The sequence below is a fragment of the Rousettus aegyptiacus genome, unplaced genomic scaffold (genome assembly GCF_014176215.1).
Source record: "Rousettus aegyptiacus isolate mRouAeg1 unplaced genomic scaffold, mRouAeg1.p scaffold_m13_p_2, whole genome shotgun sequence".
Taxonomy (NCBI): Eukaryota; Metazoa; Chordata; class Mammalia; order Chiroptera; family Pteropodidae; genus Rousettus; species Rousettus aegyptiacus.
The window spans coordinates 147325835-147340330 of record NW_023416295.1 but is presented as its reverse complement, the minus strand read 5'-3'; the positions used below and the strand labels follow the sequence as shown (position 1 = coordinate 147340330).

The 14496-nt window shown below is 33.7% G+C and overlaps 1 protein-coding gene across 5 annotated transcripts in view; it reads left to right on the top strand.

Annotated features, from left to right (window-relative positions):
* Positions 1–9244: 9244 nt before the first annotated feature.
* The window catches only part of SLCO1C1 (solute carrier organic anion transporter family member 1C1), a 44650-nt gene continuing 39398 nt past the window's right edge, over positions 9245–14496 (top strand). For 4 of the 5 annotated variants that reach the window (XR_001596331.2, XR_001596330.2, XM_016140462.2 and 1 more), the window contains exons 1-2: positions 9245–9740; positions 13883–14036. Coding sequence is in view for 3 of the 5 variants with exons in the window: in XM_016140462.2 (XP_015995948.2) it covers positions 9445–9740; positions 13883–14036 (450 nt within the window). In the remaining 2 variants the exon portion in view is untranslated. Of the gene's footprint in view, positions 10550–13882; positions 14037–14496 lie in introns of all 5 variants that reach the window. The other variant, XM_016140463.2, reaches the window with a different exon arrangement.

Here is a 14496-nt window from a genome sequence, read left to right as displayed (position 1 = left end):
GTTTATTACAATCAGCACTTACACATGAATTTACCCATGGAGCTTAGAAACTGCTGCTTGAATACCTTTTGAAGGGAAAGTTTTTGTTTTGTTTTTAATTCTAGTAATTTTACTCCCTACATAATAGCAAACTATTCAGATGATTCAATGTGAAATTTAAAATAAATGTTTAAAGATTTTTTGTCTGTATATACATATAACTTGTTAGCTGATAGAATTTATCATCGCCTTTTAAAAATTAACTGATTATTTTTATGACTCAAAAACCCATATTATATCAGATACTTTGTTTTAGCTATTTATAAACATAATCCTGTACTATGGTGTTGCTATCTTTAAATAATAACCCTAACATATCTACATAGTACCTGTTAGTGGGATGTAAATGGCTTGAACTTTAGTATACATTTGTTCATTAGTTTGAAAATTACTATTTTTAATACTCTATACAATATTTGCATGGGATTTTTAAACATATTTTGTTTGTTTAACTGGTGTTTGTTTGTTTTTCATTTGTGAGTGTAGTTCATTTCTTAGTATAGTCTCACAGAAGAACTTACACCATTTTCGTTCCAACAAGGACAATTTGTTAGTTGACAAGCACTGGAAATAAATATCACTGAACCCACCTAGAGATTTTTATCATGCAAGTCACAAAATGAAAATTGGTGCTTTTATAAATATTTTAAAACTCAATGCAAAATAATTAAAATGAAATTCTCCCTAGCTTTCTATAATGATATTAGAATTTATGACTAAAAGCACTTTAATTGGAATCCAGAGTGTTTTTGTTTTGGTTGGTTTGGTTAATTTGATTAAGTTTTTGGTGTTAAAATGTGTTGATTCCTGATGGAGTAAATTGTTCTGATCAGTTGTTACCTCTTCCTGACATAAAACAGTCAGTGGAAAGTTAAAATTAGCATGTTTCAAATATATAACTTCATAGAATATGTGTAAACCAGAGGGTATTGGATTAACTTAATTTAGTATCCTTAAAAAAGGCAATATTTTCAAATAACTACCAACTAAAGTAACAATGTAGGGTATGTCATATGTACATAACAGTGTAATCCTCACCAATTTCAACAACTGAATCTGTTTATTAATGACTTTCCAAATTTATCAACTCTTAGAAACCCAAGAGTGAGACATTGGGCTTAAGTGATCACTTTGCAATTGAAAATAAATCCGTCCTCTCATCTGTGTCTTGCACTTAATATATGTAGCAATACTTTGTATCGTCCTATCACATGTATTTGTTAAATGACGTAGTTAATGGCTGGTAAATGTTTTGTAAAAAGTAGAAACTGTACAGAAAAAATTATATAAATTGTATTTATTTTTGTTTTTTAGCTTAGACACTATAATAATGCTCCTTTTTTTCCCCAGATTTACTGGAAGTGCCTCTTGGTTTTATATATATATTATATTACAGTAAAGATACTCAAGATTATTAGACTTGTGTCACAGATAATGGATATGGATATTGCAATGTGAAAATAATGTATAATATAAATATAATTCTAGTAGCATGTTTGATGTAGTTATTTGTACAACCCAGGTCCTCTACCCAGCCTTTTGAAAGCATCCTTGCCTCTCATATTTAAATTTAGTAGTTGTACCCAGCCTATGCTGTAGTATGAAAACCATTAACCTTCTCATAATTTCCAAGAACTCCTGAGGGCTTCTATTTTCATGGTCATTCTCCCTCCCTACTATTGATGAATTCTTAGCCATGTTAACCTTCATTTAACTTTCTGTAGCTAAGCTATATTCTTTCTCTAATTAAATAGTACCAAAAGCAAGATACTCAAATTTCTGTATGTATGTACACTCTACATACATACATGTTCCTTCTCCCTTTGCATGCACACACACACACGTGTGCAAACACACATGCACATACACATGCACATGCATTCTTCCAACTATAGATAGAATGACAGGGCAAGACTATGTCCTCTTTTGTTGTGAATTTTATCCCTCTCCCAGGGTTTTCCTCTTATGGTGATGTTCTCTGTTAGCTGGATAATACAGTCTGAACCTCCATCTGTTTGTTCTGTCAAAACTGATCTCAGGTGAGGAAGAGTTAATTTACATGGTAGGATAAGAGGAGTCACGGTAGGGTAAGTTCTAATAGAGCCTGAGACCCAGGCCAGAGGAAAGGGACAGCCACAGCCACTGTCTGAAATAGAAGACCTCAGAGATCAGAGTGGTGTTTCCAGCTCTGCACATCACCCCTACACCTGCTGAACACATGAGATAGAGCTTGGAATATAGGTAACACACTCTAACCAATGAAAATAAAAAACAAATGAAGTTAGTTCTTAAATAAATAGAAAATTTTTACTTATTAGCAGAGATTTAAGAAATAAGTCTTGACTTATTTTAGTCCTGGAGCTACTTTGTATCCTGATCATTTCTGAAATCATTGCTGGCTTAAGAAAGGAGCTCCACGTCCACTTCTGCTGAAATCCTTCAGATTTGAAGTATTGTTGAGCTGCCCATACTGTCTGTGACCCTTTGGGCTAATGGGACCAGGCAGAACTGAATGGGGGATGGGGAGGGGATTGCTTCATACTTTGTAGTTAGCATTTGTGGGATGCAGAGGTGGAGAGTAGGGAACAGCAATTTGCTTTATTGTCAATTTGACTTTTTTTTCTGCCAGATACCGAAGGTGAATTCACTGAAGGCCTGGGACTTTGAAGTAGCTAGAGATGATGTATTGGTTTTCTGTTTCTGCCATGATAAATTACCGCAAACTTGGTGACTTAAAATAATGCAAGTTTATTAGCTCACTGCTCTGTTGGTCAGAAGTCCAGATGGGCTTGGCTGTACTCTCTGCTTTGGGTCTTTCACAAGACTAAAATCAAATGTTTACCAGTCTGGGATTATCTCTTAAGTCCATAGAATCTACTTCTAAGCTGGTTTAGGTGGCAGAATACACTTCCTTGTATTTACAAGGCTGAGGTCCTCATTTCCTTTCTGGCTGTCCTCTAGGAGCCTCCTCCTCTTCTTCTGAAGGTCATCTACCTGCCTCCTTGGCATTGGTCCTCTCATCCACTCATTTAAGCCATCAATAGCACATGATTCCTTCTTACACTTGGAGACTTTCTTACTTCCTCTTCTAATGCATCCCTTCTTTCTCCAGCTAGAGAAAGTCTTCAGCTTTTTAGGTCCCACGTGATTACATTTGGCCCAAATAATCCAAGATAATCTCCCTATTTAAAGGGCTTTAATTATATCTGAAAAGTCTCATTTGCCATGTAACTTAATGCACTTGTTGTCTTCCAAAAATTATGAGGTGGACATCTTTGGGGACTATAATTCTGCTTTCTACAAATCAAGAAAAGGATGAGAGATACAGTGAAGATAATGAAGGCATGTGGACCACACAGTTGTTTCACATAATGGAAACTCATATGCATAATGGAATTGGGTGTTCAACTGTAAAAGCCAACAAGAGTAATGAGGAAAGCAGGAAAGACACAGTTTTGAGAATGTCAAAACACCCTACTAAAAACTGAGTTAGAGTGCTAACTATAACCCCAGTATGATTGGGCTGTGGTTGGTTACAAGGCAACATATAGTCTTAACCATCTACCATTATATCTTGTTTGTCCTACAGAGAGTATACATACTGGAATTAAAGAGTAGAAGCAGGAATTATTCCCCTATTATACCTAATAACCGATTTAGTTTGTTTCCTACCTCCTGAACTTTTGGTTTTGCTTGTTTAGAGGAACTAGTTTCCAAGTGAGGGACGTTTTCATCAAAGGATGTGGTGTTTCCATAACCCTGGAATTGAGGCTACCACCTGCCACTTTGTTCTTTCATGTCACTGAGCCAACAAGAGAGGAAGTAATTGATCCCAATTTATTAAGCTGAAATTGGATTCTATTACCAAATAGTGGCAGGAAAGATTATACTTAGAACCCTGTGGAGCCTTTTAGTACTGCCATGTCAAATAGTAAATACAGTGGAAAACTAGAGCAACCCCATAAAGACAAGACTACTAAGGACCTTGTCTTTTCGGTAATGAAGTTTGGGGTAATCTCATCAGTAAAAACCTTGAACCAGATGAAGTATTGCCTGAGGTCAAAGAAAACATGGAATGGATAGTAGAAAACAAAAGTTATGTATATATAACAATTGTGCCCTTATGGCCAATTAAAGAAAGAAATTTGAAATATATCCACTAATAGTTTATCTATCTATACATATCTAGCATTTATTTAAACCTCAATTATGGAAATTTTCAAACATATTCAAGTCAGAGACAGAGTACACTGCATACTATCTACCCATCACCTAGCTCACACAATTAACATGGCCAACCTTGTTCTATTTATACTTTCAAATATTTAACACCAAAATTATTTTGAAAATATCTAAGACATAATATCCTTTGTTTGTGAATGATTTAGCATTTAACTCTAAAAGATATGTGCCTTAAACAATAATACCTTTATCATCTCTAAAAAATCTAACACAAATTTCTCAATACAACAAATACCCACCCAATGTTCACATTTCTCAGGTTATAAATTTTTCAATCAGATTATAAAATCTCGTTATCAGATATTTCTTTTTAAATAAGGGTACAAATAAGGTTCATACACTGTCAATTTATACAATATCGATTAAATTCCTAAATTTTTTTCATATGTAATTTCTCTCCTATTTCCTTTTTTTTCTTTTATTAAACATTTTGTTAGAGCAGTTTTAGGTTCACAGCACAATTGAAAGGAAGATACAGAGATTTCCCAGATACCTCCTGCTTCCCTCCCACCCCTAAACACACACACAGCCTCCTTCATTATCAACATTCCCACCAGAGTGGTACATTTGTTGCAACTGATGAACCTATAATGACACATCATAATTAACCAAAGTCCACAATCTACATTATAATCAATCTTCATATTGTACATTCTATGGATTTGGACAAATATGTAATAACATGTATTCAGCATTTTGGGTATCATATAAAGTATTTCCACTGCCCTAAAAATCATTTTTTTCTCGACCCATTCATTCCTGCTCCCATTACCAATCTCTGGTAACTGCTGAACTTTTTATTGTCTCCACAGTTTTGCCTTTTCCGAAATGTGATATAGTTAAAATCAAACAGTATTTAGCCTTTTTAGACTGACTTCTTATATTTACTAATATGCATTTAAAGTTTCTCCATATCTTTTCATGGTTGAATACTTTTTAGTGCTGAATATTGTATTGTCCAAGTAGACTACAGTTTATCCCTTCATCTCCTGAAGGACATCTCATTGCTTCTAAGTTTTGACAATTATGAATAAAGCTGCTATAAATATCTGTGTGCAAGTTTTTGTGTGGTTGTAAATTTTCACCTTCTTTGGGTAAATATGATTCCTCAACTCCATGGTAACAGTATGCTTTGGTTTATAAGAAGCAGCCAAACTGTTTGCCAAAGTGACTGTACCATGTTGTATTCCCTCCAGCTATTGCTCCACATCCTCACTAGCATTTGATGTTATTAATGTTCTGGATTTTGGCCATTCTAATGGGTATTTAGGTATATTCTTGTCGTTTTAACTTGCATTTTCCTGATGACAATGTAAAGTGGAGCATCTTTTCATATGTTTGTTTTTCATCTGTATATCTTTGTTGGTATATCTATCTATTAAGGTTTTGGCCCATTTATTAATCAGACCCATCTCCTTTTTCCCTTGCATTTTTTGATTGGAGAAAAAAATCTGATTATTTTGTCCTATTGAGATTCTCCATTTTGAACTTTGCTGATTGCATCTGTATTGTCAGTTGACATGTTTTTCTCTTCCCTGTATTTCTTATGAACTATTGTTTCATTCTAAACCAAGGCTTGATAAGATTAGTTTTATTTGTTTTTTTAAGTAGAGAGGAGGGCTATTAAAAAGTGGTATTTTAAGTTTCTAACTTCCATCAGGATGGTTGTTTCTTTTTTGTGAAATTGTTGATCATTGATGACCATTATTTTTATTCATTAATTCACTAATGAATTAATTCAATGGAGGTTTGAAAATTACAATATTGTAATTATCTTTTTTGTTTATTAGTTTGAATCCCTCCGTAGAGAGAAATTTGGCTTCATGCTTCAAAAATTCTAGTGAGCATAATGAATAGGAAAAGCAGGAAAAATGCAATTTTCCCCTTAAGTGATACCTTAGAAACATACAAAATGGACCATGTGATTTTTTTCTTGTAATGTTATTACATGAATTCACAAATTTATACATTCTATATATTTCAACTATTATAGTTATTCTTATTGATACTCAAAATTATCCTGTATTTGAGTAGCAAGAGTCTGCTCAAGTTGCCCCCTGAGTGTTTTTAGCACAATCTAATCTTCGAGACCTCCTTACTTCTTGATATGACAAGGTATTCCAGGCCCATTTTGTATCTCCAGATCTGGTAACAGTCAAATATGAAGACAACATGGTTTCTTTTTTATCATATTTCAGTGCTAGTTGCACTTATCGGTACTTGGTTGGTCCTTGTTTCTAGATCTTTTCAGTGCAGAGAGCTAAGATATATATAATTTAGACAGAAAACTCTTAAATCAGTTAGAGACTACAAAGTTTTTCTTAAACTCATTCATCTTACAGATGATATTTTGAGCCATGAGACTAGATGAGATAACTGAGAGAATAAGTATAGACAGAGCAAAAAAGATATTTCAAGGACTGACCTGTGGGGTACTCCAGCAATGAAGATTAAGAGCAAACGATCACTAAAGCAGGAGAAAAACCAAGGGAGGGTGGTATTCTGAAAACCAGTGAAGAAAATGGATTGAATAAAAAGGCACAATCAATGTTGTACAATTTGGTTAATAGATCAATTAAAATGAGGTCTTGGAATTCATCACTGGATTTAATAACGTGAAAGCCTTTGACGTTGTTGATGAAAGTAGTTGTGGGAGAGGCAAAAAACTACTTAGAATTGGTGGGAAAAGAATTGGAGAATAGGAATTTTAAATGCAGAGTGTAGACAAAAGCGTCATCTTAAAAACATGGGCCACACATCCACAGAGACAGGAGAGAAGACAGGCAATATGAATACACATGTAGATGGATAGTAAACGTGATGATGGCAGATTGTGATATTTCTCTCCTGATCTTTTTCTATGTCCTCAGTGGATTCCTTAAGCAAAGTCATTAGCTGATAATAGTTGGGAAAATAATGTGAAAGTTTAAGGAAGAAGTCATTCAGGAGGGAGGGAAAGTGATTGGGTGGTTAAAAGGTATTATGTTTAACAATGTATGTAAGGGCCAGTGAGGTTAATGGTCCAAATTCAAAACGAGCCCTGAGAGCAAGTTAGTAAGTTGGCCTGCAACTATTTAAAACAGTGTAGATGCAAACATAAGAGTAGACAGAAAGTTGAATTTAACTCAGGTATGGTTTGCCAAGGAAAAACAACAAATTAACAGATGAACAAGAGAATTGTGGCTATATGGAAGTGAGTTATTAAAATGATTACATAAAACTCAACACAGGTAAGAAGTGAAATAAAAAAAATTGTGTCGCCCCTCCCAAAAAACTTCCTATATCAGCCAACTTGGCCTAATTTTTGGAAATAGGGTCTTTGCAGATATAATCAAGTTAAGATTAGTTCAATAGAGTGAGCCGTAATTCAGTATGACTAGTTTCTTTTTAAGAACAAAAGGCAGACACAGGGAGAAAACGGCCATGTAATAATAAAGGCAGATATTGAAGTGATGAATCTACAGGCCAAGGAATGCCTACACTTGTCAGCAGAATCATACCCCACAATAATTATATACCGGAAAGTAGAAGAGGCAAAGGAGAATTCTCCCCTAAAGATTTCAGAGGGGTCATAGCTTTGCCAACACCTTGAATTTAGACTTCTAGCCTCCAGAACTGTAAGACAATAGTTTTGTTTTAAGCCATTCAATTTGTGGTACTTAGTTACAGCTGCTCTAGGAAACTCATTCATTTATAGTTAATTAATTAATTTATGACTAATTTCACATCACAATGGCAGAGTAGTTGTAAGAGATTACGTGGCCTGCAAAACCTAAACTATTTACTATTTGACACTTTACAGAAAAATTTTCATGACCCCTGGTCTAGTGTATGAAAGTAGGATACATCCAATGTACGGCTGCACATTAGAAGCTCTAAGTATCATGTAAAATAAGTATAATGTTATTCAAAATAGTAATATTAACTGTAGACAGTAGAGGTCAGAAAGGCATCATGTTTAGAGAGTGAATTTGAGCAAGTTGGGAATAGACCAGATTACACTCTCAGGGGAAAATCTCATTTTGTGGGAGAAAAAGTCGGCCCTTTGCACTTTTAGCTAGTAAATACTGTCTCCCCTTTAATGCATCAATGACCAGCTGTTGTATATTTTGAACATGTAAGACCTAGTAAGATGTTGCTCACTATTCCTTATGGCAGAGGCTGATTTGATTGCTAAAATAAAATATTTGATCTTTCAGAGTCTGGGTACACACCATTGCTTCATTATAAGGCTTATTATTTTTTTTTCCTTGCATCCTTTTCTTTTTCTTTCATAGTAAAATGTGCATATAATATTTTATTATTTATTAATGATCCTGACCATTATGTGAACTGAAAATATATATGTAATGATACCTTTCTTGTTATTTAGTGCTTTGTTACTTGGAATGTACTTTTGAATACATGATATAATTTAACTCTTAAAACAATTTTGTAACTCTCTCTCTAATGAAACTTCTGCTTTACAAAGGTGAAAGTTGAGACTCATTTAAGAACGTGGTGGATCTTGAATATTCATTTAAGAGCACAAGCTAATACTGCTCAAAATCCTCTAAAAATATACTCTTCAAAAAATAATGATTAGAATTGTAGAATTTCATACTGGAAGGAGTTATCTTTCCTTAGAATTTAGATAGAACAATTAAATGCCAAAAAAATCCAATGTTTTTCTTTTCTGTTTTTCTATATTTAAGGCTCAGAAATTTTCAGGACGTGAGCAACAGATCATGTCTCTTTGAAAATCAACTCTTTCTGGAGAGAGGTCTGTAGAGTCTTGATCCTGACCTGGAACATTGTCTCTGTATCTCTAGATTCTAGAATCCCAATGGGAAAAGAAACCACACAGAGATTTATTCTAGGAGCCTTTTTTTTTTTTTTTTTTTTTTTTAACAGAAGGATCCCAGAGATGTCTTCGAGGAGCCCTGGCTTAAAAACTTCTTGGAAGGAGAAGGAGGGATCTTTGTTACAAACTTCCGTCCCTCCTCCTGCTTCTGTTCCCTTACCCTCTGCCCCCCGCAGAGTTGTATTTTCTGGGAATCAGCAAGTAAGATCACAAGTGGTCTTTTCTTTTTTCACTCTCTCCAATAAAGAAAGCTTTATCACGTGTGGCCTTAAACTTGCAGCAAATTGCAAAGAAATGGCTCAAAGGCTTCAGCTTTTTCTATGCTCTGGGAGCTGAGATGCACGTCAGTGGCTTTGTCAGCGTGGCCTGTTCTCTGTAGACTGCCAGAGAAAAGAGGCCAGGAGGGAAGCAGAAAGAAAAGAGATTGCCCAAGGGTGAGACCATGCCCTTCATCTTTTCTTTCCCCTAATCTGTTCTGTCTGTGTCCATCCAGGCTCTCCCCACCTGACAGAACTGCTCAGAGCTCCTGTAGCATTCACCCCAGTTTCCTTTTTCAGTCTGTGGAGTGTGGTCTAGCCTCTGAGAGGAATTGGCTGTCTTTGATCTCCACCTCCAGGTAAGATTTAGTTCTCTGCTTTAATGTTTTGTGACGATCATGTCAGATTCTCAGAAGAGAGGTAAATAAACTCTTGAGTTCTGCACTTCTTGTCCTAACACTTCTCCATGGAAATTGCTGGGCCCCTTGTTAGGTTGGTGGATATGGGAGAAAAGACTGGTTAAACAAGCCAGATACACTCAGATCTAGGTTCAGATCCAGATTCAGACTTTGACTCTGATGCTTATTAGTTGGGTAGTTTTTGACAAGTTTCTTAACTGCCGTGAGCCATCATTTGCTTTAAAATGGAAATTATAATGCTAACCTTGTTAGGTTGTTTTTAAGATTAGCCAAAGGTATATAAATCACCTGGCACAAAAAAAAATAGTACCTACTAAATCTGACTCTGACACAGTTACTCACATTGGGTGATCAGCTTTCTACAGAACACACATTCCTTCTTAGCAAGTCCCATGGGGTTATTTTCCCTCTTGAAGTGAAGGAATCTAGTATCCAGAAGATAAGCTAGTAGAGAAGTTTTCCTCATGTGAAAAGAGTAAGAGAAGAGGATGATGGGAAGTGGCTGCCTTTCTCAGTTTATGGCAGTCTTTGGAGGCTGACTGCTAACCTGTCTGTAATAGGAGCAGGGCACAGAGGACCAGTGCATCTGTGTTCTCCATCAACAACGTTCTTAGGCCACCTGAACTCTTTAAAGACCAGAAATTGATTTTCAAACCCATATGAACAGAGTATTCAATTTTTGTTGTTATTGTTGTTTTGCAACTAAAATGAAGAAAAACCACTTGGCTTATTCTTCTCTGGCTTCCAGAGTAAGTTAGACTCCAATCCAGGGTGTTAGATAAAATCTTTGCCAGGATTCTTTTCCTAGAATAATCTGTTCAAGTGGTAGAACAATTAAGGATCTATCCGGATATAAATCTTTCTAAATAACTGTGTGTTCTTGCTCTATTCTGCTATTGCAAATAGAGAAAAGAAAGAGCGCTTGCAGTCTCTAAGAATCTTTCCATCCAAGTCATTAAACTCTTACCCCCTCTTTTCACAGAGGAATGAAAAGCTCAATGCTCATAAACTGTAGCTTCATTGAAACGTACTATACTTGAGGGGATATGCAAATTAGCCATCAAGATGAAGTTATATTTTCAGCAAAACTATGTAGTATCAGTATTTTAAGCTGGATGTCATTTTGATCTAACACAACATCAACTAGGAGGACTATAGTTCTCTTGTTTTTTTATTGTTCCTGGATTCTAGTTAGAGTGATTTTTGTGTCAACACCTTCAACAGTAAGAAGACGATGTGTTTTGATGTATCAAGTTTCTAATACAGAGTTTAACATGATATTTTTTCTCTTTAGCATTAACGTTCTAAATATAACCCTTTTAATCTTTTAAAAATATGATTAGTGTTAAGTGATAGTAATTTTATTATAAAATTATTTATATTTTCTTGTCACTGGCTGTATTATGATTGATGGGAAATAATAAATCCAAACTTATAAAACAGTAGGTCAATTTGAATTATATAGTTTAGTTCTTGGAAGAGGATTCCATTTTAAACTGTGAATTTAATATTACTCATTTTGTATTTAAAATGTTTTCAGGTTTATACATTTCTTGCTTGGTGATTTTTTATATCTTTAATATTTTAAAATATTTTTTTCATATAAGAAATTGATATTTGTTATAAAAAACTTAGAAAATATAGACACATGAAACATTTTTTAAAAATCATCTGCAATGTCACCAACCAGAAATAATGCATGTTAACATTTTGTTAATAAATTTCTTAAGCTTTTTTTCTCTGTATATATATATGTATGTGAATACATGTGTTTCTTTTATAAAATAGAATGTTATTTATACTGTTTAATAGCATGTATTTTAAAAATCAATTCTGTGATAGAAATAGCTTTACATAACTATATTTACTTCTTTACACTAATTTCTAAGGGCTTCAAAATATTTCATCGCATGAATATATTATTTGTTAGACATTTAGTTATTTTTATTGTTTTTTTTTTTCCATTCTCCCGGAGTTTAATTAGAGGTACTCAGTAATTTTGTACTAAAGAAATCTATTTAACATTGTATAACCCAATATTTCCCCAAGTCTCTTTTGATTACTCTGGCAAAATATTTTTCTGAAAAAGTATTTTTAGTGATGAAGTTGTTTGTTAGTATCAGATAGATAGTAAAGAAGAATCTCAGTGTTCTTAGTTTCTTAGAATTTATCTTTTTAAAATCAGGAATGGACGTTGAATTTTATCACCTGCTGTTTTACATCTACTGAGATTTTATTATTTTTAATTTTGAATTATTTTTTTCTACATTTATTAATATATAATTGACAAAAAAGTATGTATTTAAGGTGTATAGTGTGATGTTTCGATATACATATACAACATTTTGAATTCTTAATGTGGTGATTTTGGTAAATATAGTTCCTGATATTATTACATTTTAAAACTGAATCTTAATTATAAAAATAGTAATGAATTTGAAATTACTAGTATTTTATATAAGATTTTAGAATGTCTAGATCTGAAGTTTTCCTTTTTGTTATTAAGATAATTCTAGCTTTGTCAAATGAATGGAGACTATTATCATGTTTCCTTTATCTACTATCTTTCCTTGAAGGATAGCTCTGGGGAAAGCACCCCTATTTTGTCATCTGTCCTTAGCATTTTTGTTGAGGAGCTAGTTTCAGAGAATTTTTGTTAATGTCTTCCTTGTTTTGTTTCCTCTTTCAGTTTGTGTCAATACATGTAATTAATATTTGCCAGAAAGTTACTCATTGTGTCAAGATTTTAAAGTTATTTCTCTATATTGTACATTATTTTTGTTTTATACTCTGAAGTATCTATATTTGTATTTCATTAATATTGTATTCTTCTGTTTTTGTCTTTTGAGCTTGTTTAGCATTATCAGCTCTTCATCTACTTCAGTTTTTGAGTTTTAAAATCTTTTTCCTGTTTCACCCACTTTCATCTTTTCGTATTTTAAAAGTTAAAGTTATGTATGTTTATGCAATCAAATAATCTAAAAGTCTAATAATGACTCTTTTTAAATCAGGCCCTTACTACACCCTCCTTGACTTATTTCCCACTTCATGAAGAAATCCCCTTCACTTTTCAATTGTTTAGGTCTTTCTTCTGATATTTAGCTCAGTAACATACACATTGGCAGAATAAACCTAAACTTCTACCATAGTACCCAATATTTTACTTATAACATTATTTCTTTAATCAGTATGTTGAAAACATAGAGGATCTCTATTAACATACAAATGCATCATCTGATAAACATTTGAGTGATTCAGACTTTATTTTTTAATTTTTTCATTTAGATTACTTTCTCAGGCAGGCATGGAGCCATGTGGAATCCTAAAGAAATTGGAGCATAAGACGTGTAAATATTGATGTGAACAGGGATAAAATAGATTCAGAGTATGTGAACCTGTCCAGAACTTGGTAAAGACAGGGAGGAGGGGAAATCAGACACAGAAAAGGAATGCCGTCCTTCATACTTTAAGGCGGGCCAAAGACTACTTTTGCCTAAATTAAATCGAAGCCTGAGGCACAAATTTTGTGGATTCTTCATTTGACAAACTAAAATGATACACAATTGGTCCTCTTTTTTTTTTTTTTTTTTTGCCATATTTTAAGCCCTTGGATATTACAGACCTATAGGAATTATAATATGCTATAGGAATCTAAAGTAGGCATCAATCTTTTCTATCAGTTCTGCTAAGAAGATAGATTTAAATGCTTGAAAGACTTAATTCTAATAAGGCAATATTCAAATGGTTGAATTCTTCTTCCTTTCCTGCATGCTCCTAGTTTAAGCTGGCAAGACCACAAAGTTAGCAAAATTCTGCTTCGTTATTTATTCCAAAGGCAACATTTATTTATTCTTTGCCATAATGAGGCTTAAACTGGAGAGACTGAGAAAGAATGCTGGCAACAGAGTCCTGATAGCAGGATTAGTTAATCAAACATCTTGGTCAATTTTAATTGAAAAACTTTGCCAACTTACTGTGGTACAATAAGCTACCTTCACATCAAATTATGTCTATTTAATAAATCGTGTGATTTTGAATGAAATGTTTTTTTGTTTTTTCTTTTTTAAAATCAACTTTGACAGATCGGAGTCAAGAAACATTTTCATAATGGACACTCCATCCAAAGAAAATATCCAGTTATTTCGTAAAAATTCAATGCAACCTATTAGGAGGCCTTCCTTTAAAACAGAATATTCCTCCTCAGAGGAGAAACAGCCATGCTGTGGTGAACTAAAGGTAACAAACAATTAAAGGGTACAAAACTGCAAGTAGTGAACTAAAGAATAACAAAGAATTAGAGTCATTGCCCGTGGCTGTCTATTCAGATATTTTCCAAACAATATAGCTAGAAGCAAAAATTTTTTCTCCTTTTTAAAAAGTAATCTAGATGCAGTTTATTAAAACCACACTTTCCAGGCAATGAAAACAATCTCTACCTGACCATATAGGTTAAATTACTAAATACTCCTTTTCTGGCTTACTTAAATGCCCCTTCTAAACCAAAAGGAGAAAGAAACTAATATTTATTTAGTAAATATCTGCCATGTACCAAGTATTATACTAAGTACAGTTACAAAGTTTAATCTATGAAACATCCACATTATTCTCATTTTATAGATGAAACTTTTGACTTTCATTGCCACACAGTAAGGGACAGGGAGTTGTTTTTTAAATGGTGCTTCTTGTGACTCCAAGT